The sequence below is a fragment of the Mauremys reevesii genome, linkage group 15 (assembly GCF_016161935.1).
Source record: "Mauremys reevesii isolate NIE-2019 linkage group 15, ASM1616193v1, whole genome shotgun sequence".
Taxonomy (NCBI): domain Eukaryota; kingdom Metazoa; phylum Chordata; order Testudines; family Geoemydidae; genus Mauremys; species Mauremys reevesii.
In genome coordinates, this window is record NC_052637.1 from 11222836 (window position 1) to 11250792 (window position 27957).

At 48.8% G+C, this 27957-nt stretch overlaps 2 protein-coding genes across 6 annotated transcripts in view; one reads left to right on the forward strand and one right to left on the reverse strand.

Annotated features, from left to right (window-relative positions):
• The first annotated feature begins 1309 nt into the window (after positions 1-1309).
• The window catches only part of LOC120383662 (olfactory receptor 11G2-like), a 43014-nt gene continuing 16366 nt past the window's right edge, over positions 1310-27957 (forward strand). The window contains exons 1-2 of the mRNA XM_039501829.1: positions 1310-1364; positions 2065-2461. Coding sequence (XP_039357763.1) covers positions 1335-1364; positions 2065-2461 — 427 coding nt within the window. The 5' untranslated portion in view covers positions 1310-1334. The remainder of the gene's footprint in view (positions 1365-2064; positions 2462-27957) is intronic.
• Positions 7950-27306, reverse strand: CCNB1IP1 (cyclin B1 interacting protein 1). 5 transcript variants are annotated; one of them, XM_039501990.1, is made up of 6 exons: positions 27134-27306; positions 25444-25501; positions 24913-25291; positions 22342-22675; positions 21168-21370; positions 7954-8956 (listed from the first exon to the last, which is right to left on the reverse strand). In XM_039501990.1, the coding sequence occupies exons 3-5, from the start codon at positions 25207-25209 to the stop codon at positions 21171-21173; spliced, it is 831 nt and encodes a 276-aa protein (XP_039357924.1). In that variant the 5' UTR covers positions 25210-25291; positions 25444-25501; positions 27134-27306; the 3' UTR covers positions 7954-8956; positions 21168-21170. The 5 variants fall into 5 exon arrangements, with proteins under 5 accessions (XP_039357926.1, XP_039357924.1, XP_039357923.1 ...); XM_039501989.1 differs by lacking the exon at positions 25444-25501; XM_039501988.1 differs by having other exon boundaries at positions 24913-25501.

A 27957-nucleotide genomic window follows, 5' to 3' on the forward strand; every position in this document is an offset into this window, starting at 1 on the left:
AATCTGAAAATACATGGAAAATATATGTATTTGATTTAACATTTCCAATCTCTCTATTTGAATTGTACCAATCTGATCTATACATTAATATCATATACACTTACTACTAGAAGATTTGAATTTAACCTGGAAATTAGTGTAATATATCATTCTTAACCCAATATTTCAACTGATACTAGAAATATATCCTATATAGAAATAATAACTCAATATTTTAGTCAGCTCTAGAGGTTAAAAATAAAACTACAAATATAATATTTTAATTAAATCTAAAAATATATTTAGTTTTTAATTTAACATTTTAATAAAATCTATAAATTTATATACTTTAGCTTAATATTTTAAGCACTTCTAGGAAATATATCACTATTAAGTTAATATTTTAATAAAATCAGGAAATTAGTCCAAAATGTACTTACTAATTTAATATTGTAATAAAATGTAGACAAAAGTAATATATAATTCTTAATTTACTATTTTAATGAAAAATAAGAATATATCATTATTCATTTATTTTAGTCAAAATAGGCATTCATATTGTATATAAATATTACAGTAGCATGTTTAAGATATCTGGAATACATCACTATGTACTTATTAATTTAATATTTAAATAAATCTAGAAATTAACATGATATATAAATATTAATTTAATATGTGAAGTGAATCTAGAAATCAACATATTATGGACTTAATGAGTTAATATTTTAATTGAATATAGGAATGAATGTGATATATAATTCTTAATTTATAATTTTAATCAAAATTGAATTTAACATAATATATAATTATTCATTTATTTAAATTTAAAGTAGAAATTGATAAGATATATAGTTCTTAATTTATTATTTTAAGTAAAAATAGGAATTGATATAGTTAGTTTTTCTTTTAATCAAAAATAGGAATTGATATATAATTATTAATTTTACATTTTAATCAAATTTAAAAATTAATATATCATGTGATTATTTATTATACATTCTGAATCTTGTAGTTAATATAATCTATTGCTCATAATCCATTATTTTAATCTAATCTGGAAAATATAATGTGTAAACTGTTTAGGGCAGGGACTGTCTTTTTCCACGGTGTTTGTGCAGCACCTGGCACAATGAGATCCTGGTCCGTGACTGGGGTTCCTAGGTGCTACCACAATAATAACTAATACAATATACAATAATCAATAAATAGTATATTTATCAATTGACTCTCAATATTTCACATGTAACGATTGATTGCAAAATTTAATCATATTGATATTAATAGAGTTGGGTTTTTTTAATATCAGATCTAGATTTTCCTTCTGCAGAGCTGTTAGGGCCAATCCATGATTGATGTCGTCTTTGGATCTGTCCAGACTCAAGGTAAGGAATTTTAAAAAGTCCTCTTGATTCAATTCTGTGTCATCATTAGTTAGAGCAGGGGAAAGATAGGGGGTAAAATTTTCCAAGGTACTTAAATTGTTTAGGAGTCTAATCCCATTTCCAAAAGGGATTTAGGGCCAGACTTTCAAAGGTATTTAGGTGCCTAAAGATGCAGCCCTAGCCCAGTCAATTTCACTTTAGCCTTGAAGTGCAGCATTAAATCATCTCACCCTGCTTCTCTGAGCATCACTTGCTGTGATCCTAGACTGGTCCATAGAAGCGTCTCCAACTATGGAAGGATGAGCAAGAGTTTGTTGCCCAAACAAGACAGCTGGACGAGTGCCTCAATGCAGGATCTTCATCCAGTCCTGAGGGTTGCAAACACAGAATAAACCCAGCTTGTGTGTCAGATTCCAGAAGGAGTTTGAAATGTGATATGTATGAGAAAGAGAGAAGGACTCTGAAAGTGTGTGTCACTGCTGCCCCGCGTTCGAGAGAATGAGCCCTGTTCTATGTGTGCATGAGAAAGAGACAGACAAAGGTTACTGCCCGCTACTGGAAGGAAGGAGACCCGCCTTACATGTATGTGTGTGGGGGGGTGCGTGCACATACTATTCCATACTACTGTAACCACTAGACCCCTCTCCCCTCACAGAGCCCTGGGTAGAACCTTGGTGTCCTGTTGATTGTTTCCTTTCAGCTCCAGGGACCCCTGATAAATCCTACCAATGGCACCATCCCGATGTCCAAGTTCATCCTGCTGGGTTTCTCCTCCCTGGGCCAGCTGAGCCACAATCTCCTCTGTGCCCTTCTCTCCGTCGCCTACACCGGGACACTGGCAGGCAACCTGTGCATTTTGTGGGCCGTGCTGCAGGACCCTCACCTCCAACGCCTGCCTATGTACATCCTGCTGGGAAACTTCTCCTGGCTGGAGATCTGCTATGTCACAGCCACGGTGCCACGGATGCTCTCAGATCTGGTGTCCCCTGGCATCCCCATCTCCTTCCAGGCCTGCTTCGTGCAGTTCTACTTCACCTTCTCCATGGGAGCCACTGAATGCTTTTTCCTCGCGGCTATGGCCTTCGATAGGTACCTGGCCATCTGCTCAACCCACTGATCTACAGTCTGAGAAACAAGGAGATGAAGGAGTCTCTGAAGAGGACACTGCTGAGGGAGCAGTAGGGGGTTTTGCTCTGGCCCAGTCTGCAGGGACTGGTCAGTCATGGGGGTAGGCAAAGGGATATGGAGCCTTTCTCCTCTGGGGTTGCTGACTCCAATCCCGCAGGAGGAACACAGACAGCATTTTGCATGACCTCTAGGAGTCACTCGTAGTATAAAAATGCCTGTTTAATGATACAACCAGAACACAAATGGAAGCTGGAGGAGGAGTGTGTGGGTGGGTGTCCTGGCTGGCGGAAATGAGCCCTGCTCAATGTGTGTGTATGCAGAGGACAGGAGAGCAAACCGGATGTGTGCAGGGAGGCTGGCTCGCATCTCTGCCCTTTTTGTGTAGCTGTATTTCAAGATTGTTACCTGCATAAATGTGGTATCACATTTAGATCCAGAGAGTAAAGTTCTGCTCTTCTTTTCTTTGCTGGCAATCAGGAGCAACCCCAGTGATGTCAAGAGATTGACACTTGTGCAGGTGGGACCAAAATCATGGTGATATTATATTTTTATGTTACAGACCACACTCCCCTTCCACAGCCAGGGACAGAACCCAGGAGTCCGAGCACCACAATCTGAAAATACAGCCTAGAATACTCAAGGAGCTGGCTGAGGAGATATCTGAGCCATTAGCAATTATCTCTGAAAAGTCATAGAAGACGGGAGATATTCCAGAAGACTGGAAAAGGGCAAATATAGTGGCCATCTATAAAAAGGGAAATAAGGACAACCTGGGGAATTACACACCAGTCAGCTTAACTTCTGTACCCAGAAAGATAATGGAGCAAATAATTAAGGAATAAATTTGCAAACACCTAGAAGATAATGAGGTGATAAGTAACAGTCAGTATGGATTTGTCAAGAACAAATCGAGTCAAACCAACCTGATAGTTTTCTTTGACAGAGTAACAAGCCTTGTTGATGGGGGGAAGTGGTAGATGTGATATATCTTGACTTTAGTAAGGCTTTTGATACTGTCTCGTATGACCTTCTCATAAACAAACCAGGGAAACATAACCTAGAGGGAGATACTATAAAGAGGGTGCATAACTTGTTGGAAAACCTGCGGAAAGGGATTTGGGGGTCATAGTGGAGCAAAAGCTAAATATGAGTCAACAGTGTAACACTGTTGCAAAAAAAGCAAACATCATTCTGGGATGTATTAGCAGGAGTGTTGTAAGCAAGACACAAGAAGTAATTCTTCCACTCTACTCCGCACTGATTAGGCCTCAGCTGGAGTATTGTGTCCAGTTCTGGGCACCACATTTCAGGAAAGATGTGGACAAATTGGAGAAAGTCCAGAAAAGAGCAAGACAAATTATTAAAGGTCTAGAAAACATGACCTATGAGGGAAGATTTTAAAAAAATGGTTTTTTTTAGTCAGGAGAAGAGAAGACTGAGAGAGGACATGATAACAGTTTTTAAGTACATAAAAGATTGTTACAAGGAGGAGGGAGAAAAATTGTTCTTCTTAACCTCTGAGGATAGGACAAGAAGCTTAAATTGCAGCAAGGGCAGTTTAGGTTGGACATTAGGAAAAATTTCCTAACTGTCAGTGTGGTTAAACACTGGAATAAATTGCCTAGGGATGTTTTGGAATCCCCATCATTGGAGATTTTTAAGAGCAGGTTGGACAAACACCTGTCAGGGATGGTTTAGAGAATACTTAGTCTTGCCATGAGTGCAGGGGACTGGACTAGATGACCTCTTGAGCTTCCTTCCCAGTTCAGATTGGCAGTGACCTTGGGAGGGTTTTGCCTTCCCCTGCAGCATATGGGTGCGGGTCACTTGCCAGGATTAGCTGGGTGTATCTCACGTAATCATTTCCCTGCAATTGCTGGGGCCTCGGGGACTGGTGCCCCTCAGTCCGTCCTGTTCTCTGCCTGTGGCATTTCATAGTTTAGCCTCCTGAGGGCTGTTCTACTTTGCTCTAATTTCAGTTGCTGGGTGGTGTTGGTGGCCTCTGATCAAAAGAAGGTCAGACTAGAGATCTGCTGGTCCTCTCTGATCTTAAACCCTAACCCAGGACTCCAGATTCCCAGCCCCCTGCTGTAACCCACTCAATCCCACTTTCCCACTCCTCTCCCAGCACTAGGGATAGAAACCAGGAGTGCTGACTACCCTTTCCCCACCCTCTCTAAACCACTAGACCCAACTGCCCCGCCTCCCCGAGCTGGAAAAGAATCCAGGAGTCATGGCTCCCAGTCCAACTCTCTGACCAGTAGACCGTGCTCCCACTGCCTGTGCTGTGTCAATTAATGAACAGAGGCTGTCCATCACTGAGGGGTTTCCATCCAGTATCTTTCACGGGAGTTAGAGCCATTTAATAAATCATACAGACCAGAGTGCAAATTCCTTGGTGGAATTAGCTTGCTCTGGGTATTGATGACTTGGGCCGCTGGGGAAGCCAATTGAAGAACTGAGCTGAGTTTGCTGCCAGTTCCTGCTTGAAAAGTTGCAGCCAGGCAATTAAAAGTAAAAGTTATCCCATCTCCTGAGAGAGCGGAGTTCAGATCTCAGTGCTAGGAGAGGGGTGTGGGCTGTGCATCACGACTGGGGGGCTTGGGCAGAGCGGGGAGCTGAGTCTTCCAGGTCCATTCAGCTTTGTTATCTCTGTTAACCTGAAGACTGCCAGTCTGTAGCCAGAGGACAGATGAAGGGTCCCCTTGGTTTGAAAAGGCTGCCTGGTGTTGCTGCAGATATGGCCTGAGGACACTGCGCCCCACAGGGGTGGATCAAGCCTCCCCCAGGAGTCTGGCTCAGCTGGACTCACTGAAGGGAGACCGGAGAGAGACAGGGATCACTGGTGCCCCAAGGCCCAGGTTCAGAGCCATGGAAGCCTGGCCCCATGGAGCTGTGTGGATCCTTGGGGCCAGCCCAGTAACGGGAAACTCCCAGGAGATTGGGCATAGGCAACTCCGTGACAGCGCCTCAGCCAGATCAGCCCTTCTCACAGAAAACGAGTCAGCAGACCCCGCCCCCCCCAGTAACCATTAGCCCAGGGGTAAAAGCAGGGCCGGCTCTAGGTTTTTTGCTGCCCCAAGCAAAAAAAATTTGGCTGCCCCCCACCCCAGCCCTGGGCTCCCCCCCGCACTCCCCTACTGCCCGAGTCCTGGGCTTCCCCACCCCACCCGCACTCCTCTGCCGCCCCAGCCTTGGGCTCTCCCCCGCAACCTGCACCTTCCTGCTGTCCCAGCCCTGGGTCACTGGTAACTTGCTCCCAGGGCGGGTCATTCAGCAGGAATTTTGGATGTGGACAGAACACAGACAGGATTGGTTCCCATATGGTTACAGAGCTGCAGTAAAGGGGAACAATTTTCAGCTTGTGTGATTGGAGGATATCTGGATGCATATTATAAGACTGCCCTACATAAATGAGGAAACTTTGAGGTGCCTTTATTATTCTTTTGTCCCACTCTTTGTTTCTTTGGGGAATTTGCCAATGCAATATCACTGTCTTCCTTTTAAACAAATAAAACTTAAAAAAAAAAGGCAATAGCTGTTGAAAATAGCAATTCCAGTCCTAAAAAACACGGGGAAGCATTTCTTGCTTCTTCATTTCTTATCCTCCTTTTTCTACAGCAAGTTACAGTAGATCAGTATATTTGATTTGGGAGAAATGAAGTAACAGCTGCCCAAATTGAGCTTGAGCACTCCTGAATTTTCTGGGTGTTCAAATCTGGAAGGCAGCTGCTAGATTCCCTTTCTGAATATTAGCTAAATCTGGAAAGGAAAAGTCAATTTCTGCTTCCATGGCTCAGAAGTGGAAATCCTCCTACATGCCTGGTACTGTATCTAAAGCTGCCCAAGTCCCCTAGCAAAGCCTCCTCTCCCTTACTTTTCATTTTAAATTCTAGTGGGATCCAAGTACCTCCCTTGCTAGGCTTCAAATAGAGAGGTACACTGTCCATTTAGTCCACCCAATTCCTTCTTTGTGAGCTGCAAGGTAAGGTCACACCAGTATCCCTAATGCAGTCTGGGGAAGTCTTCTGAGGGGGATATCTGGGGCAAAGCCTTCTCCTCCTTGGGCACACTTGTTCCCCATTCACAGTGCCATCCCGTTGGACTCGCAGCATGGCTCAGCTACCTCACTCTCTACCCTTCCCTTTCCTGTTGATAGCAGCCAAGGAATCCGGGAAATGTAGTTCTTTCCCTGCTCCAGGGCCAGCTCTATAGGCAGGGAGCTAGGCAACGAACTACAGCTCCCAGGGTCCCGTGCGTTCTCAGATCCCATGCTGGATCCCCAGCTGCTCCGTGGCTCTGCTTCTGCAGGGTTGTGAGAGGGGAGGAAGTGAGTTAAAAGGAAAAAAGGATGGCCAAAATGCTACCCCCTGGAAATTGCTGCCCCAAGCACCTGCTTGTTTGGCTGGTGCCTAGAGCCAACCCTGGGTCAGAGCGCCTCCCCCGGTTCAAGCTCCCCTCTGCATGATGTGGGTAGAGACTTGTCCGCAGGTCTCCTATGGCGCAGGGGAGTGCCCTGACCACGGTCATTGGGCTGTGCACAGGGGCTGGCTCTCAGTCTCTCCTGTTCCACTTTGTATGAAGCAGTCGTTGACTCAGGGACTTGAGCTTGACTTTCCCCCACCCGGCTGGGTGCCCTGACCACTGGCCCATAAAGTCAGTCCCACCAGCTTGCTGCTGTTTGATTATTTGACACCCAGTGGAACAGCTTCCACAGGAGGCTGAGAAAGACCCAGATCAGACCCGCCCCGCCCCCGTCGCCCAGCAAGCAGGGCCCTAGCATGGGTGAGCTGGAGCCGGGTCCCTGCTCCACATCAGGCAGAGCAAGGATCTGAACTTGGGTCTCCCCCATCCTGGGTGAGCGCTCCAGCCACTGAGCTCTAGAGAACACAGGAGCACCCCCTCCTCCTCCACTGACTGTGTTTGTGAGGCACCCGAGCTGGGAGGTGCGCTCCAGGGTATGCTCTGAGCACGCCCACCGGGTTGGAGCCTGCAGGTGAGCTAGGCGGGGAATGCCTCCTTTGTGAATCCTGTCAGGCCTTAGACTGAGCCAGGACTGAGGCATCTGACACATGCCCACGGGCCTGAACCTAGGGACCTACCAGGTGAGGCAGCAGCTGAGTGGGGAGGTTGGAGGATCTAAATGCTGGACTTAGGCACGTAAACCTCACTGTGGATCTGCCTGAGCCTCCTTTTCCATCTCGGCAATTTTTCTTGCATTGGTGGGGCAGGCAGGCCGAGTGGCTCAGCCACACACTGGGCTGTTGTAGCCAAGGGCGGCTGAGCAGGTGGTCAGAGTCAGAGCTGACCAGTGACCATCTCAATTTACCTTCCTGAGAGAAATAAATGACACATTATGGACATGGAGCAGTAGTTAAGGAGACAGACACGCAGATGGTTGCGTAGGGGAATGGACAGACAGACACAACTCACTGACCATGAACCACATCGATAACAGATTTTATTCATTAGAGAAGAAAAGAAAAACCTTTAAACATATAAAATTATAAAACAAATCAAATCTTCCAAAATAAATATGCTGCGCTCTGTATATATGGAGAGCCAGGCACTGGGCCAGACCTGTTCTGAAAGGCAACTAAGGAAGTCCGATCCCCAAAGCTCTCAGAGATTTGGTTGCTACAACGCCCATTAGATGCCTTTAAATATCCACAAGTCATAAACCAGTGAAACCACGGAGGTTGGAGCCAGTGATTCCAGCCAAGGGGGAAGGAAACAGAAATGAGGAGTGTGGAAAGGGAGAGGAGAAGGAGAAAGGGCAGGGAAGAGGTGTGGATGGAGGGGGGCATTGATGGGCTTGGTTCGGGGTCTCCTAGTCCCAGTGAGATTTCTTCACACCTGGGATCAGCCCATTGGGATGGTTTATTGGGTTGCCAGGGGGCAGAGCCTGGGTACAGCTCATTGCCATGTGAGATGGGACCATGCTGAGTGGAGAGAGAATGAGAAAAGAGGGATCACTGTCCCTTCTGTAGGGGGAAGCATCCCATTCTGAGCTCCTATCTATACCCTCCAACCCGGCTGCACCAGTCCCTCGCTGTACAGGGAATCGCCCCATTCAGAGCTCGCCCATCTATGCCCCACACCCCAGCTATCTCAGTCCCTCTCTGTAGAGAGGATCGCCCTGTTCTCAAGCCCCATCCTTTGCCCCAATACCCAGTTGTAAATCCCCTGTATCCTGCTGGCCCCACAAGACTCTCCAAGCTATTATGCCTCTGGGATCCACTGGGGGTGGGGGCAGCAGACAGCAGGATAAGTCCGACCCCCACAGCAGCAGCCGCAGAGGGCAAGGCGCTACTTTTGCACATTCTCTCCCCAACGGCCTCACTTGCTCTGTGTGTGGTAGGCCACAGTAGCTGATGGATACAGGGTTCCTGTGTCTTGCTGCTCACCACCAGCACGAGTGGGGTCTCCATGAGGATCTCAGGGAAGGAGACGCTCTGGGGGTACTGTGGAGACAGAGAAGTCAGTCAGAAGGGTCGTTAACTCTGAATCCTACTGATGACTGTTTGCACATAATGGGTTGAAATTTCCCAACCCATTTAAGAGGCAGGGCAAATTCTACCATTAGCTCTAGATCCTACTGATGGTGATTTCCATTTCATGTGCTGAGGTTTTTAAACCTGCCTAAGGGATCTGGGTCCCCAAATTTAACAGGGGTTGGGAGCCCAAATTCCCTAGGCAGCTGTAAAAAACCTGAAAAGCCAGAGTGTCATCCCCCTGCCTTCCTACAGAAGACTGAGATGTGCTCTAGTGAGGGAGGAGGTGCCCAGTCTCCCAGCAAGTGTCAAAATTATTTTTTCCCCTGCTGTGCACTCCTGTGAAACTAGTGGGCTTCTGCCTCCCTGGATGTGGGGGTGGATAACACCAGGGTAGGGAATTGCGATCCCCCTCCCTCAATTTAAAGGCACTTCCACCTCTACTCCATAACAAGAGGGTTGGGAAACACACATTGCCCCCACTGTGCAGTGGCAGTCAAAAAAACTAACAGAATGTTAGGAACCATTAGGAAAGGGCTGATAAGAAAATATCATAATGCCTTTGTATAAAGCTATGATATGCCTACACCTTGAATACTCATGCAGATCTGGTTGCCTCATCTCAAAAAAGATATATTGGAACTGGAAAAGGTACAGAGAAGGGCAACAAAAATGATCAGGGGTATGGAACAGCTTCCATATGAGGAGAGATTAATAAGACTGGGACTTTTCAGGTTGGTAAAGAGACGAGTAAGGGGGGATATGATAGAGATCTATAAAATCTTGATTGGTGTGGAGAAAGCGAATAAGGAAGTGTTATTTACTCCTTCACATAACACAAGAACTAGGGGTCACCCAATTAAATTAACAGGCAGAAGGTTTAAAACAAACAAAAGGAAGTACTTCTTCACACAACACACAATCAACCTGTGGAACTCTTTGCCAGGGGATGTTGTGAAAGCCAAAACTATAACAGAGTTAAAAAAAGAACTAGATACATTCATGGAGGATGGCTATTAGCCAGGATGGGCTAATAGCCCATTGGCTATTAGCCATCATCATTGGCTATTAGCCAGGATGGGCAGGGATGCAACTCCATGCTCTGAGTGTCCCTAGCCTCTGTTTGCCAGAAGCTGGGAGTGGAGGACAGGGGATGGATCACTTGACGATTGCCTGTTCTGCTCATTCCCTCTGAAGCACCTGGCAGTGGCCACTGTTGGAAGACAGGATACTTGGCTAGATAGACCATTAGTCTGACCCAGTATGGCCGTTCTTATGTTATTATGGTGACATAGGCCCCAATTCCAGGGTCTGTGGCCCCAACATTCCGGGGTCCGTGGCCCTGTAACTGAGGTCTAACGTTCCACACAGGAAGTGATGCACATAGCAGACAGGAAGTCTCGAGTTCATTCATGCCTCCCACCACTGCAGTGGGGGTGGGAGGAAACAACAGATTGAGGGAGGGGCGTGAGGAAAGGGTGGGGATTAACCCTTTAACTGACAAAGGGCTACAGTCTTGTTTCAACCTGCTATCTCTGGTGACTTCCCATATCCCTCCTCCCCCACAGGGCCAGGCCTACGAATCCCTCCAGCACTAAGGACCAGCCTGAACTGGTGCTGGATGTGGTGGTGCTGGATGTGCGGCTCAGGGATGGCCACTGAGTCACCGATGACCACACCCCAGCTCTGCACCATGTTATAGACAGTGACAGCAAAACAGGGGCCCTCGGAGTCAGGCAGGCTGAACGTGCTGCCAGGAAACCAGGCAAGAGCATGAGCAAGGTGCTGGGACAGGAGTTGAGGTGACGGATGGATGGTGCTGAGGATATATAGATGGATGGATGGAAGGCCACACTGATGGTCATGAGGATGAATGGATGGGTGGATGGAACTGAGGAAGCATGGATGGCTGAATGGAGCTCGGGAGTGACTGACGGATAGCAGGATGAATGGATGGACAGGGCTCTGGACTGACAGATGGGTAGCAGGATGGACGAATGGACAGAATTCAAGACAGACAGACAACAGGATGGACAGATGGATGATGCGGAAGATGGATAGGTGACATCAATAGAAAGCACTAAAGATGGATGGACGGACAGGCCGGTACTCACAAGGGCACTTTCTCATCTGTGGTAAGGCTGAAGACCACCCTGCCCAGCACTATGGCCCCAATGTTCACACACAGCCGCAGGGCGCTCAGGAGCCGATGCCCCAGTGCCACCTTCTGGCCCAAGGACCCCTGGTACCACCCATCCCCACAGGGGCCCAGCTGGGATGGGTGCAGGCTTCACAGTGTGCTCTGCAGTTTGTTACCCTTCACTTTGCCGTGCATGGGGAGGAAGGATGGCAAGGTCACTGACTGAGACATGTCTCCAGGTAGTCCAGGCAGGGAAGGGCAGGGAGCAGGGCGGATGCTCTACCATGTTCTTCAGGAGTCTGGTGAGACACTCCAGGAAATCCAAGAGCTGCTGCTGGGGCTGCCAGGGTTTGGGCCAGGCTGGCTCAAGGGATGCTTCATGGAAAAAACCCTCCAGGGCTGCCGTGTAATTCTCCTCATATTTATGCAGCTGACCCAAGAGAAACACAGCACAATGCTATTGCTACAGAAGCAAGGCTTGGAGCCAGGACTCCCGGGTTCTGTTCCAGGCCTGAGGGGGTCTAGTGGGTTAGAGTGAGGGGGCTGGGAGCCAAGAGTCCTGGTTTCTATTCCTGGCTCAAGGTGGAGGTGGGATCCACTGGGTTAGAGAAGCGTGTGCGGGGAAGCAGGATTCCTGGGTTCAGTTCCTGGCTCTGGTAGGGAAGAGGGGTCTAGTGGTTAGACCAGAAAGTAGCAGTGACATACAGACACCCTGAGCAGAGCTCATTCCTTCCAGCAGGGGGCAGCAGGCACACAGACAGACACAGACACACACCCAGAGTACACCACAGCTCTTTCTAACTAGACAGCCAAAGAGAAAGCACCCCAACTGAGTCCTGGCCCTGCTTCCTGCAGCTCAGTGCAACTTTAAAACCACATTGGGGCACTGATGCCAGGACTGACATCCAGAAGAGAGCACCCCTACTGAGCCCCCATGCCTTTCAATCACACTTTCCGCTCTCCTCCCTCCCACCTTCTCACTGTAGCTCTGTTGAGGTGCAGGTCTGGGTTACAGGATGCTGTAGGATCCACCTTTTCCTAGTGTGGAGAGAAAATCAATGGCAGAGCATGCCCTACAGAGCCTCCCGCCTGCTCTCTGCAGCACAGCACCTCCAGTGTGATGCTGGAGCACTGGCACCAGCATTGGCTCCTAAAGAAGAGTGCCCTTTACTGAGCCTTCTGTTCCGCTCCCTGCAGAACAGGGCTCCCTTGCAGCCAACAGAAGACAGAGCAGTACCTACTGCCTAAGCATAGGCACTTAGGGCCTGCTGGGAGATATTGGGGTTCTGGCCTGTGTTGAAGAACAGCGAGAGGTAGGCATTTCCTAGGATATCTGTTGCAGAAAGACAAAGAGGTTAGTATTGAGAACAGAAGGACAAAGGGCATCAAAGATGAATGGCTGGCTGGCTGGAGGGGTATAGCTGAGGATGGAGGATTGAATGGATGGCTACAGATAATGATGGGTGGAGGGATGGCTATAGCTGAGGATGGATGGACAGAAGCATATAGCTGAGGGAGATGGATGGACACAGCTGAAGATGGATGGGATATAGCTGAGGATGGATGGAAGGATGGATGGACGGATATAGCTGAGGATGGATGGATGAATGGATGGACAGAGGCATATAGCTGAGGATGGATGGTGGGATGGATGGATACAGCTGAGGATGAATAGATGGAGGGAGGGATGGCTATAACTGAGGATGGAGGAATGGCGGGACATAGCTGAGAATGGATATATCTGAGGATGGAGGGATGGTGGGACATAGCTGGATCTAGACTGTTCTCAGTGGTACCTAATGACAGAACAAGGAGTAATGATCTCAAGTTGCAGTGGGGGAGGTTTAGGTTGGATATTAGGAAAAACTTTTTCACTAGGAGGGTGGTAAAGCACTGGAATGGGTTACCTAGGGAGGTGGTGGAATCTCCTTACTTAGTGCTTTTTAAGGTCAGGCTTGACAACGCCCTGGCTGGGATGATTTAGTTGGGAATTGGTCCTGCTTTGAGCAGGGAGTTGGACTAGATGACCTCCTGAGGTCCCTTCCAACCCTGATATTCTATGATTCTATGATCAAGGATGGAGGGTTGAATGGATGGATGGATGGATATATCTGAGGATGGAAGGATGGTGGGGCATAGCTGAGAATGGATATATCTGAGGATGGAGGGATGGTGGGACATAGCTGAGAATGGATATAGCTGAAGATGGAGGGATGATGCGACATAGCTGCATAGCTGAGAATGGAGGGCTGAATGGAGGGATATCACTGGGGTATATTCTCCTCTCCCTAGAGCTAGGTGAAGGGCAGGAAGTTGCAGAGCGTGCTGTTCAATGATCATAATAGTCAGCTGTGTGTGTGTGTGTTCCCTCTGCGTGCTGCCCCGGCTCTGCAGATAGCTGGCACAGCAGATCCCCAGAGAAACCTCAAGGACCACAGACTCTGATAAGGTACAAAGGCACCCGGCCAGGTTTATTGCCAGACAAAACAGTCTCCAGCTCCCTGGATCAGATGTCTACAGTTCTGCTAGTACATATGTGCTCCCTGACATGGACCGGCTCAGTCAGTGGCGGGAATTACCACGGCCCCCTAGGCCAGACCAAGACAACTACACAGGGGTGCAGTCTTATACACAAGTATAAACAAGTTACACATCACTTCTGACGTATTGAGGTACAACCCCTCTACACAGTATGGTGCCACCTATCACCTTGTACATGTTGGTTTGTTAGCCAAAAGGGCCCGATTCTCCCTGGAGCTTACCCAATTACGCCAAGGAAGCACGGAAACAGGTAGACGAGTACCATTAGCTTTATTGATCGATCAGCTGAGCGGGTGTTCTCGTCCCGGCTAATGCCCGAGAGAGACACACCTTACATGGCCGGATGGGCTTACCTTTATACCCCGAAACAAACAACTTTGTTGACGTCTTATTTGCGTTACTTGGCTGACCCTATAGGTCCTGTAAATGTATCTATAGGGAATATTGAAGTACATAGAATACATATATCAATCAAAAAGGAACAAGATATGCATAACTGTCACGGATACATCCATCATGATAACAGTGCAGCTGCACGGATACATTTATCATTGTAAGGAAGACATAAGATATCCCCTTTAACCCCTTATATTATCATACTAACTACTCTTGGCTTCATGCATGAGAAGATGACCCATTAGGCTAACTGCTTTTGGCCATAAGCAGAAAAAGACAGCTGCACATATGCTACGCCAAGCGTGGGCCTTGCTGATAAGCATGGACTAGTACAAACCAAGCATTAAGCTGATAATAGCTGACACAGGCTTTTCTCTCTGCTTGCATCTCAAGGCCTTGATTTTACTTATGCTAAGGGCCTTGAGTCTACCCATGCTAAGGGCCTAGTCTTTGCTAACAGGCTTGCATTGGCCTATTTTTCTAACAGGTTCAAGCAAAACAATTCTATCCATCATATTATCCTTTTGACCCTGTCTTTAGGATGGGTCAGCATGTTCTATGTGAAATGTGTTAGTATCAGAGCATTCTGGTACCATCCTGGCATATGTTTATATCTCTAGTGTCCAGTACCTTTTAGGTAAGTGTGTTTTTGAAACATCAGTCTTCTTCTTGCCAGCTTCTGTAAGCAGGGCCTGTCTTTAGCTTACAGCTTTGCTTTGCTTTATGTTAGCAAAGTCTTAACCATTACTTTAGCTCAGGCCTTAGGCCATATACCGGGCCTATGATATAAGGCAGACCTGCACAACTTGTAAAGCGGCAAGGGCCATATTACTCCAAAGAAAACAGCTGAGGGCCGAACCCACCCGGCCCCGCCAACCCAACCCCTGAGCAACGCCAAGCCCCTCCCCGAAACACAACACCCCCCCCAGCACCGCCCAGCCCCCCTGAAATACTCCCCGCCCAGTGCTGCCCAGCCACCCTGAAATACTCCCCCCCCCACACTATGCCCCCCCGCGGAAACAAACCCTCCTTCCCCAGTGCTGCCCTACCAAAACAGCAGTATTGAACCTTGGTAATATGTTATAGTGAGACCCTAAGGTAGTATAATTAAGGTAAAAGAAAAATGGTTTTTTGGTAGAAGTAGAATAAGATCTTCCCTCAACGTTGTAATCAATTGCCCTGTTGAATGAACGAGGTGTGAATGAGGAAGGCATGGAAGGCAGCACCTCCAGTCAGCTGCAACCCTTGGAGAGGGGATGGGAGCCAGACCAGATCAGTAGAACAGGTCAGCCACTGACTCCTCGCTCGCCTCCTCAGCTCCCTCAGGGCCTCATCTTACTACAGCTGAGTTACTAAAGTCCTCAAATCATAGTTTAAAGCAGCGGTTTTCAAACTTTTTGAGCTGAGCCCCCCCTTTAAGTTACAATTTTGGGTTGTACCCCGCCCCCAATACCTGCCATTCTCCCATGGGGTTTTCAGGGTGGGGGAAGGTGGTGCTATGGTCTCTGGAGGCAGAGGGAGAGACGGAGCCAGAACTGGGTGTGCAGGTGTTTACACTGCCCCACAGGCTGGATGGCCTGCTGAGGTGAGTCAGGGGTGGAGGTGGCGCTCCCTCTCCAACCTTCCTCCACCCCCACGCGGTGCTGGCCCGGAACCCCTCTGAATGTTCCTTAGGGAGCATGCCCACAGTTTGAAAACCTCTGGTTTAAAGACTTCAAGTTACAGAGAATCCACCATTTACACTAGTTTAAACCTGCAAGTGACTCATGCCTCATGCTGTAGAGGAAGGCAAAAATTCCGCAGGGTCTCTGCCAATCTGACCTGGGGGGAAATTCCTTCCCAACCCCAAATATGGCGATCAGTTAGAATGGGGGTGGCCAACCTGAGCCTAAGAAGGAGCCAGAATTTACCAATGTACATTGCCAAAGAGCCACAGTAATATGTCAGCAGCTCCCCATCAGCTCCCCCTTCTCTCAGCGCCTCCCACCCACCGTCAGCCTCATGGATCAGCGCCTCCCCCTCCCTCCCTGCACCTCCCTATCAGCTGTTTTGTGGCATGCAGGAGGTTCTAGGGGGATGGGGGAAGGAGTGAGGGCACGGTTGCTCAGGGGAGGAGGTGAGAAAGGGTGGAGTGGGGGCAGGGCCTGTGGCAGAGCCAGGGGTTGAGCAGTGAGCACCCCTGGCACATTGGAAAGTTGGCGCCTGTAGTGCCAGCCCTGGAGTCGGTGCCTATACAAGGAGACGCATATTAACTTCCGAAGAGCCACATGTGGCTCTGGAGCCACAGGGTTGGCCATCTCTGAGTTAGACCCTGAGCGTGTGGGCAAGACCCACCAGACAATACCTGGGAAAGAGTTCTCTGTAGTAACTCAGAGCCCTACCCATCCAGTGTCCCATCACCTGCCATTGGAGATTTTTGCTACCGGCAGTCGCCAATGGGCCACATGCCATCGTAGGCAGTCCCATCATCCTGCCATAAACTTATCAAGCTCAGTCTTGAAGCCAGTTAGGTTTTTTGCCCCCACTGCTCCCCTGGAAGGCTGTTCCAGAACTTCAGTCTTCTGATGGTTACAAATGTTCACCTAATTTTGAGCCTAAACTTGTTGAGGGCCTGTTTATATCCATTTGTTTTTGGCGCTTAACTTAAAGAACTCCTCTCCCTCCCTATTTATCCCTCTGATATATTTCTAGAGAACAATCCTATCTACCCTCAGCTTTCTTTTGGTTAGGCTAAGCAAGGCAAGCTCTTTGAATCTTCACTCATAAGGTAAGTTTTCCATTCCTCTGATAACCCCAGTAGCCCTTCTCTGCACCTGTTCCAGCTTGAATTCATCTTTCTTAAACATGAGAGACCAGAACTGCACACATTATTCCAGATTAGGTCTCATCAGTGCCTTGTACAATGGTACTAACACTTCCCTGTCTCTACAGGAAATACCTCGCCTGATGCATACAAGGACCCTGTTTCCTGTTGCAGGCCTGTTATTTGCACCGATCTTGGGCTGGAGGCTTTAAAAAGCAAAAGGAAAATGGCTAAAGCCGCCCAGATGCTCAGAGAGAGGGCACAGAGAAAAGCACATGGAAAAATGGAGAGGCTAAATCACATACAGGGATTGCAAAAGCAGAAGGCAGTCTAAGGGGGGCTATACAGCAAGGCTGTGTGTGTGTGGGGGGGGGTGTCTGTGTGTGCATCGCTGTGTGTGTGCTGGGATCAGTATGTGTGTGTGCAGGAATCAGTGTGTGTGTATCGCTATGTGTGTGTGCAGAGATCACTGTGTGTGTGTGTGTGTGTGTGTGTGTGGAGCAGCATCTGTGCGTGTCGTGTGTGTGTCTTCAGGGATCAGTGTGTGTGTGCACAGTGATCAGTGTGTGTCACTATGTGTGTGCACAGGGATCACTGTGTGTGTCCATTGCTGTGTGTGCGCACAGGGATCAGTGGGTGTGTTCATCACTCTGTGTGTGTGTGTGTGTGTGTAGGGAGCAGTGTCTGTATGTGTCGTTGTGTGTGTGTGTGTCTGTGTGTTTGTGGGGGTCAGGGATCAGAGTGTGTGTGTAACTATGTGTGTGCACAGGGACCACTGTGTGTTCTCATCGCTTTGTATATGTCTGTGTATGCTATGTGTGTGCGCAGTGATCAGTGTGTATGTGTGCATTGCTATGCGTGCAGGATCGGTGTGCAGGGATTAGTGTGCGTGTTTGTGCAGAGACCAGTGTGTGTGTATGTGTGTGTACTGCTGTGTGCAGGGATCAGTGTGTGTTTGTGTGCAAGATCAGAGTGTGTGTGTCATTGTGTGTGTGTATGCAGGGATCAGTGTGTGCGCACAGAGATCAGAGTATGTGTTGTTTGTGCAGGGAACAGTGCATGTGTATTGCTCTGTGTGTGTGTGTGCAGGGATCGCTGTGTGTGTATGCAGGAATCAATGTGTGTATGCGAGCATTGCTGTGTGTGAAGGCACCAGTGTGTGGGAAGGGTCGGGGAGGGGACTTCTTGCCGGGTTTGCAAGGTGGTGGTTTCCTTCTCCCTCCTCAACCATGATTGCCCAGCTCTTCCCCTTCCTCCACCTCTGACCTTCACCAGAGGAGAGCGGAGCTTGGACAGGGCAGGGACATCTATTGGGCTGGAGGGGGAATGCTATGCTCTACACACACTCAGCCCCTTCACTGCACCCCCCCCCCACACACACTGCTCTTGCACTGCAGCCCCCCTTCCACAGCCCTTGCATTGCTCTTCACACACACAGCCCTGATCGCTACTCCCCCCCGCTTCTGCATTGCAACCTCCCACACACTCCCTGCATCGCAACCCCTGCATTCCTCCTCCCCGCCAGCCCCTGCATTGCACCACCCACCCACACAACACTTGCATTGGTCCAGACACCTCCCACCTCCCCCCATTTACCAGCCCTCTACAACCTGGCCTGTGCTCCCTACACTGCCCACCTCTCCCACTCCTGGGATCCTTTTTTAATTCCATGCTCTGCTAGGGTTGCCGCCTGTCCAGGTTTTCCCAGGAAAACCCTTTTCACTTTGTTGAGATAGTTGTCCTGGGAAGTCTGTCTGGGTGCTCGGTTCGTGCTATCAGCTGTCCAGTGTGATGGGCTCAGGACCATCCCAGCTGTATCTAACAGGTGGCTACCCTACAGATCTTCCAACGGTCCTGGGTTTTGTGGGACTGTCCCGCTTTGACCCCAACCCCCCGTCACTGTTGAAGCGGCTCATATCCTGTGGGGATGGCTGAGCTCGACTCCCCGCTCTAGGCATTCTGCCCTGATCCCTGGCACATGGGGTTGAAGCAACATTCATATTTGGCCCAGCCCTGCTGAGGGGGGAGCGAGGGCATGGCCAGGCCAAACACAAACGTTGCTGTGACTCCACACACCAGGAACCAGGGCGTAACGCCCAGAGCAGGGAGCTGAGCCCAGCCAGTCCTGCAGGACAGGAGCTGCCACTATAGGATGAGTATGAGACAGGCTCACTCTGCAACCCACCCCCCACCTACCCTGGGGGCAGCACCTGTCCCTCCAGGAGCCTTCCACCCCCAGGCAGCACCTAGCCCCTGCATCCACGGGCCTCTTTTCCCCTGGGGGCAGCACCCATCCCACTGTAGCCACTTGAAATATTGGGAGGTATGACCCTAACCCAGCCTGTGCTGCCCAACCCCTCCCCAGGTTGAGCACACCCTGCCACCCACCTCCCCTGATTTACATCCACTCCCTTGCAACCTGGCTTGTGCTCCCCACACTGCCCACCTCCATCTCTGCTGGGATCCCTTTCTGATTCCACCCCCCTGGCCAGCTACCAGGTTCCCTCACCAATCCTCCCCCTGCAGCACCCCCAGCCTGCACTCTCCACACTGCCCACCTCCCGCAATTTACCATGCCCCTGCAGCCTGGCCTGCACTCCCCATACCACCCTCCTCCCTGCTGCTGGGATCTCTCCCCAATTTGCCTGCATGTCCCACGCTGCTGTCTCCTCTATTGCTGGGATCCCTTCCCCAGTTTACCACTCCCCTCCCACCTGGCCTGTGCTCCCCACGCCACCTACCTACCTCCCTCACTCCTGGGATCCTTCCCTGATCTCATACCCCCACACCCAACCTGCCTTCCCCACGCTGCCCGCCTCCCCCACTGCAGACATCCTTGATCCAACAAGAACTAGAAACCAAGATACAAAAGATCTTTTTTTGCTAATCCTTATTTCTGAGAGGGTGAACAACCTATTTACAAAGGTCACTTTATACAGTGCACAAAGCCATCGGTTGTGAGATGCCAAAATCAACCCTGCTTCTCCCATTGTGGGGCCCAAAGATTATAAATCCTCATGAAAGTGAGGGCTAAATTAATGAGTGTGAAATGAACATGGCTGAACTTTAAGTGGGGGGGATAACTGCAAAGGGAAGGATGAGGTGGAGCGTACTTAGGGGAACACACTGGATAACACTGAGAAATATACACACACATATGAACACAAGCATAAATATAGAAGCAAAAACACACTTACACAGAACTATGCATGTATACACCCATGGAGCTACGCACCCTCCCCCATTCAGAGATAAACGCACACACAGAAAGAGGCACCTACCCACATGTATATCTGTACGCATACACAAGAAAGACACACCAAAATACACACACAGATTTAAGCACACATATTGACTTACACACAGAGACAATACACAGCTATCTAGATTTATACACCCATGTGTACAGACAAACACACCCACACATAGATTGACCCACATACACACACAGAGGCAAACACACCACGATACACGCATAGATTTGCATGCACACATAGACACACACGCACGCACACACAAATACATTATCTCTCACACACAGACAACAACAATGAATTTGTAACCTATTAAGCAGAGTACATCAGAACCAGGCCCAGATCCTCAAAGGTATTAACGTGCCTTGAGGTTCTTGGTCCAAATGCGATGGGATACTACAGTCAGAGGCAGGGGCGGCTCCAGACCCCAGCACGCCAAGTGCGTGCTTGGGGCGGCATGCCGCGGGGGGCGCTCTGCCGGTCTCCGGGAGGGCGGCAGGCGGCTCTGGTGGACCTCCCGCAGGCGTGCCTGCGGAGGGTCTGCTGGTCCCGCGACTTCGGTGGAGCATCCGCAGGCACGCCTGCGGGAGGTCCACCGGAGCCGTGGGACCAGCGGACCCTCCGCAGGCACATCTGCGGGAGGTCCACCGGAGCAGCGGGACCGGCGACCAGCAGAGCGCCCCCCGCGGCGTGCCGCCGTGCTTGGGGCGGCGAAATCGCTAGAGCCACCCCTGGTCAGAGGGTGTCAATTTTACAATCTGAGAGGGACAATCCAAGGGTAAGAGAGGTTTACAGTCTGAGGGACAGTCTGTTGGTGACAGATTGTGACAATGAAATTGACACTCAGAGGTGACAGGGCATTACAGTCTAGGATGAGAGGTCAAGACAATCTGCCGGTGCCAATCAGAGGTTGATTACATTACAATACCTAAAAGAAATATCCCAATACTGAGGAGAATTCCAAATCCAGACAATATGCATTTTCGTTCTTTCCCCCACTGACAGAGGGGCTGAATTTCCAAGAGGCAGGTGTGGAAGGCACATTACCGGCTATATCCTCTTCATCTTGTAGGCCCTGCTGGCTCCAGGATGTGGCTCCAGCTCATTGCTGGGAGAGGAGAAGGTGAAGAAGCTGTTGCTGGATTCACCCGCAGGTGGGGATGTGGCAAAGAAGGGTTTGAAGTGGAAGTCTCCCTCCCCACACCTGCCCCGGACCGGCGTGGCATCCCCAGGGAACCTGGCAGCATTACCTAGGAAGGAGATGATACAGGGTCAGTTGGATGCTGGACTCTCTATCAGGATAGACATAAGTGACTACAGTAGTGTGACAATTCGGGGATTGAACATAGAATCTCCAAATCTAAGACCATGAGTGACCATGGCTTGATTTAAATACAGGAGCTAAGGTTGGGTTTGTCACAGGACATGGTGGAATTTGAAGACTTGATTTAGACCTAAATCCATTAGCCTGGATTCATAAACCTTTTGATGAGGAGGTACCAGCCACGAAAGAGACAAATGCAACGCTCAAGAATCCAGCCCCTAAAATTCATGAGATTTGCTTACAAAATCATGATGTTCTTAAAATTATATTATATAAAAAATTTCCTTCTGGTTCTGTAGAATTTATTGGTCAGTTTCCCTCTTTTCTCTGCAACCATGGGGGCTAGAAATTTACCCTTTTTTTAAACACACCAAATGCCCAGAGACTCACAGTAAAGTTTGTGCGTTGGTGATACCACATGGCTAGCTAAGGTTGGAGAAATTGCAAGGGATGTTCAAAGCTTTCGGATTCAGGGCATGAATTAACCCATGTTCTGGAGAAATCCCCTCTGAGGGGGGAGAAAGGAGCTTAATCTCCATGGCCCATTCAGTCCATGGTCTCTCCTCTTAGGCTGCCAAGGAGGGGGGCTATTAGTGTGAGTGGGGTTTGATAGATGGACAACTGTCCAAGCTGAGAACCCATCAACTTGTCTCACACAGGAGTGTCTAATCAAATATTTCACAGCACTTGGAGAGTGACTGCTCTGTGTGAAGCCCTTCTCCTTCAAACGCACACACATATGTGCCTCCTCCTGTCCTATGGCATGGAGGGAAAGTTCAGTCTCTATAGCCCACTAAACCCGTGTCCCCTCCACTAACAGTGTCAGTGTAGTGCCTCCTTATGCCAGTTTTTGCAACCTCTGTGAGTAGTGAAATGAGAACTCTCCACAGATCTTACCCAATGGGAAGCCAAAGACAGCAGGCTGAGGCATTATGGGAGGCTCGTGGGCAGCCTCCTGATTAGCTATGGCAATGTTGCGCAGGCGGAGGCTGTCATAGAGGCCCTGGAGCTTCTGGTACTGGCGGTTGCGCTCCATGAGCTTCTCAGAGAGCTCGCTGAACTTCTTCTTGTACTCCTCCAGCACCTTCTTCAGGGAGGAGACCTCGCTCTTCATGGAGGTCAGTTCCATGTCCTTGCTCTGCAGCTGCTGGGTGTACACCTTCTCCATCTGCTTCAGGTGTCCCTCAGCCTTGCTGTAGGTGTATTCCTGGTACAGGCGCTCCTGGTGAACCTGCCATGTGGAGATTATGACAGGTGTGACAGGCTTCTTTGACCACTGATTGTCAAAGGAAAGTGAAGTCACTGCATCTGAGATATCGTAGCATCACTACAGTGTACCAAAGGAAGGATGGTCTGGAGTTAAGGCATTGGACTGGGACTTATGAGATCTGGATTCAGTTCCCACTGCTGCCACAGTGACTTTGGGTAAGTCACTTAGGTCAATATTCTCAAGAGGGACCACAAATTTAGGGTTGCCAACATGAGACATCTACGGACTGATTTTCAGATGTGCTGAGCACTCCACACTCCAGCTGAAGCTGATAAGAGCTGTGGGGTGCACAGTGTGATGTTATTGACATAAACTGTGACTGTATAAATCCTTGTTGTAACCAGGGCCCTATGGTTGCACCAGGTCTTGTACAAGGAGGCCAAGTGGGGTGTCTATGGAAAGGTTGTAGTCTGCTGGTTATGATTATGCTGTCTGTATGTGTGTATCTTTTTTTGTATTCAAAGTTATGAATACTGACTATGTACTTGTTTGGTTCTAAGTAGCCTCAGTGAAGCATTTGGTCAGCTTCTTCGGAAAGGACTATTCTCAGTAAGTGCCCAATCAAGAAACACTTAACTAACAATGTATTTTGTGAGGTGCCAATCCACATCTGAGCTTTCCTGGGAACATTCACACTAACATGTAAAGAATGGTGTCGGCCTGCAAAAAGCTGCATCATTCATAGACACGTGACTTGCCCAGGTGACTGCAAACTCCATCTTGTTGAGGGAATTTTACACAGGAGAACAAAGGGGTTTCCACCCACAGGAGAAAGACTATATAAGGCCCTGAAAACTCCTCCATTTTGTCTTCAGCTGGCTCAAAAGATAGCCTCTCCATCCCAAAGTCATGCTTGAAAGAAACTATAACAAAGGACAGTAACTACGGGGGTGAGTAATTGCTGGACCCAGACTAGGAAGGAGTCTAGTCTGTAAAAGAAGCATATTGGAACATCTCTGAGGGTGAGATTTACCTGCATTTAGTTTCCTACTGTATTAACCTTATACTTGCATGTTTTTCTTTTATTTTGCTTGGTAATCTACTTGTTCTGTCTGTTATTACTTGAAAACACTTAAATCCTACTTATTATACTTAATAAAATCACTTTTTGCTTATTAATTGACCCAGAGCAAGTAATTAATTCCTGGCAAAGCAAAAAACTGTGCATATCTCTCTATCAGTGGGTGAATAATTTATGAGTTTACCCTGTATAAGCTTTATACAGACTAAAACGGATTTATTTGGGCTTTGGATAAATCAGTTTATCCAAAACGGTTATGGTATTGGGAACTGGGTATCTGGGTGCTAGAGACAGGATCACTTTATAAGCTGTTTCAGTTAAGTCTTCAGCTTGTGGGGGATGTGGTTCAGACCTGGGTCTGTGTTTGTAGCAGGCTAGCTTGTCTGTCTCAACAAGACAGGCTACTGAAGTCCCAAGCTGGCAGGGAAAATGGGCTCAGAAGTAGTCTCAGCACATTAGGTGGCAGTCCCAAGAGGGTTTCTGTGACTCAACCTGTCACACACAGCATCTCTGTAAATCAGGTAATATGGGTCTCACGTTGAGCACTCTAATGCGAGGCTCCTAAAATTAGTGGACACTTAAAAATGTTGCTTTAATGTCCGTACTTCAGTTCCCTACATGTAAAATGGAGATAGTAATAGAGACGTACTTCTCCTTGAGGATAATTCATGAATGTTTGTAAGGTGCTTTGATATTGTTGTGATGTAAGGAAAGAAAGAATGTATAGCAAAGATGGAGAGAACCTTCCATGGTGACAGATGAGAAAGAGAGGAATGGCTAATAGAGTGATAATGTTTTACACTGACAGTTGGACAGAGAAGGAGGGAGGGAGAAGTGCAAATGCCACACTCCGGTGATTTTGAACCAGAGAGTGAACCTTCTCTGTGGTCCCAACAAAACCAAACAATGGGATTTCTTAATCCTATTCCATTCCCTTTGGCTCCTTTCCACAGTTTTCAGGCCAAAAAATATAGCATGGTGGCCCTCCCTTTGGAGTCACCTAGGTGTCAGTTCTGCCCTCCATGTACGAGATATAGGTAGCCATAAGGACTGAATTTTGGATCTTTCATTCCTTTAACAAACAAAATCTCTTCCCAATTATATTTTCAGAGACACTTTTGAAGTTGTCTACCTATCCTAGGACATCATGCTGATGCCCCACCTGAGGTGGATTTACCTGGTATGTCCAGAAGGCGAGTGCACGGGAGCTGATGTCCAGCACAGTCTCTGGCCGAAGTCCAGCTAACACCATGGCCTTGTGTTCTTCAGAGGGACTTAGCTCAGTGCGGACAATATCTAGCTTGCCAGAGAGGGCACTGTTGCAGGCAGGACAGACTGCTGGTGAACGGCTGAATTCCCCACTACCGTGCTGGTCACAGAATATGTGTGAGCAAGCCGTGACCCAGGCATAGCCTGAGAGCTTGACACGGCACTTGCGGTAATTGCACAGCAACATGTTCTCACACTCGGACATTTCAACGGAGCCAATAGCAAGGGTGTTGACTCCAAAACAAATACCCCCGGTGGAAAGGAATCTGCCACTCACCACACCAAACCTATAGAGCAAAACAAACATACAAACTGGGATTCTTAAAGGGGCCTAAGAGAGTTAGGTGTCCAATTCCCATTGAATTATGGAATTCAGGCATCTAACTTCCTTATGCTGCTTTATAAATTCCACCCTAAAAGCTGAAGTGGAAACACTGACACTTTTATGCAGCATCAAAATAACCAGTTGGATATTTTTCTTCAGAAACCTCTTGCCTCTGTGAAGAAAAAAATGGCCCAGTTTTCAAAAGTGGTGGCAACCAAAATCCCACATTTGGCCACTAAAATGGACACTGGATACTTTAAAGGGCTATTTGGGGAAACTCTGTCAATCCTCATTTTGGAGTTCTGGACAACCCATGTGTGAAATTGGCCATGTCCTTTTGGGAAATGACATTTCTTCCAGTCTAGTTAATATTTTGAAGGGGCAACTTTAATTCTTTTAATAGTGTCCAAAAGCCACATTGGGAGAGTCCTGTGCATGTCAATGGTGATAGAGTAGCACGGTTGCCAGAGATGCCCAGCTTTTGGGTATGAGCTAATCCATCTTTTTACTTCTGCCAATGCACATGGGGTCTACAGTGTGCCAATGCAAGTTTGGCCTGTGTTAGAGCAGGGTGGGGCTGGGAGTTAGGACTCCTGGGTTCTGTTCCAGTTGTGGGAGAGAAGTGGAGTCTAGTGGTTAGGAGTCAGGACTCCTAGTTTCTATCCCCTCTTCTGTGCAGGCAGTAGAGTCTAGGGGGCTGGGAGGCAGGACTACTGGATTCTATTCCCAATTCTGGGAGAAGCCTGTTTTCTAGTGGTTAGAACAGGTGGGACTGAAATTAAGGCTCCTGCAGTTGCTTCACAACTCTGCCGTAGTTTCACTTTGCAGTGTTGTTGTAGCTATGTTGGTCCCAGGATATTAGCGGGACAAGGTGGGTGAGGTGATGTCTCTTTCACCAACAGAAGCTGGTTCAATAAAAAATAAGTTTTTGAGCTTGGTCCAGGTCTGGTCCAGAAGAAGAGCTCTCTGTATCTCAAAAGCTTGTCTCTTACATCAAAAGAAGTTGATCCAGTAAACGCTATCACTTCACACACGCTAACTCTCTATAGCTTCATTTTGTGATCTTGGGCTAGTCAATTGTGTGTGCAAGTTTTGAGTGGGAACTATACGGCTATTAGGGCAACTACTTCCAAAGTGTATTTGTAGTGTTTTGCAAGGCTTTCAGTGCAGGTTTGGGGTGCACCAATGGCAGTTTCACAGGTGCTGGTAGAGGGATTATTTCCATCTGACATTATAGGCTATGACATGGGCCAACACGGATTTCTGTTGTCCCACCAATACGGGTTTAGTGAATACCAATGGTGTCTGGTCACACATCTACACAGGATTCCCTGCTTTGGATGATGCACCTTTTGACAATGCAACTATGCAATGTTTTCCTGCCGTTGAGCATTTGGTGTTTGCCGACAGAGTACTGCCATGAGTCCATATCGTGGATTTTTATATGTCCAAATTGGCACACGCCAACAGCATTTTATCCCATGGCAATATTGGGACTTTCTGTCTGTTAATGTGAGCCTGGCTTTTTTGTTTTTTGGTCATTAAAGTGGCCTTGTTAGGGGATCCACCCACACTGGCTTGGCATGAGCCAATATCGCCAACATCGCCATAGCATAAGCATGAAATGTGCCAAAACTGGTGCCTCACAGCTTTGATATAAGCCCATGTGGGATTAGTGGGCACCCCATTGGCGTTTTTAGGAGTGTGTGTACAGGGTGTGTGTGGAGAGGGGGGGGTTGCCCCATAGGCTTTGACAGAGCCACTGAATCACAAACGGCCCCATTTTATAAAATGGCGGCTGTACCTTCCTGCCCTGCGAGGTGAATTTGACACACGTTTATATTTGGCGGGAAAGACTGACACGGGGTGTGGGGAGGAGCTAGTATCCCCCAAAGTAATGTGGGGGCTACTCGCTCGTTGAGCCGGAAACCACGCAGCGGTTAAAAAAAATCCGTTCGGGCAGTGAAAGGGCGGGAAAATAACCGCCTCCGGGCGAGTAAATCCGTCTCTACGCATGCGCCGCTGCTTCCGTCCGCTTCCCCCTCCCCTCGCCGAGGAGCGTTCCGGCACCGCCCCCACTCCCTCCCGCTCGCACCCGCCTACAACAGCGGCGCGCGACAGCTTCACCCTTCAGCGTCCCAAAGCGTCTCGCGCCGCTCGCCCGCCCTGCCCAAAGCCCTGCTTGATGGGAGGGTGAGGAAGGAGCGTGGGACGTACCATTGTAGAGAAAGGGGGAAGGGCTAGTCGGTGAGGTGGCGCAAAATCCATCTAGCTCTTGAGGCATAAAGACAAAATTCGTTGTCTACAAAATATGTTGACTAGAGGCTGGTATCCCAAAATGCGCCAAAAAGGGTCTCAGCTTGTTTACACCAAGCAGTCCCCTTCTGCGGAAATGGTTTGGTCCGAAAGTCCCTCCCCGGCGTCTCTGCACAGCCACTGTGGGGGGAGGGCGCCGTGACGTGGCGGAGTGAGCGGCCACAGCGCCGCCTTCCCTGCCGACAAGCCCAGGCAGAACCGCGTGCCGCTGCTGAGCTAGCGCCCAGCCCCTACGTCACCAGGGCACCTCCCCACCGGCTGCTGCCAGCCCCACGTCAATGGGTCACCCATGATGCACCCCCTGCCTAACCC

What these genes read in the sequence shown, in the direction of transcription:
- CCNB1IP1 (XM_039501988.1), bottom strand. Translation starts at nt 25,311, where the DNA reads ATGTTTGTTTTGCTCTATAGGTTTGGTGTGGTGAGTGGCAGATTCCTT. An exon ending in TCGCCTTCTGGACATACCAG is followed by an intron (nt 22,676 to 24,912) that starts GTAAATCCACCT and finishes TCCACATGGCAG; the next exon opens with GTTCACCAGGAGCGCCTGTA. An exon ending in TGTCTTTGGCTTCCCATTGG is followed by an intron (nt 21,371 to 22,341) that starts GTAAGATCTGTG and finishes TCTCCTTCCTAG; the next exon opens with GTAATGCTGCCAGGTTCCCT.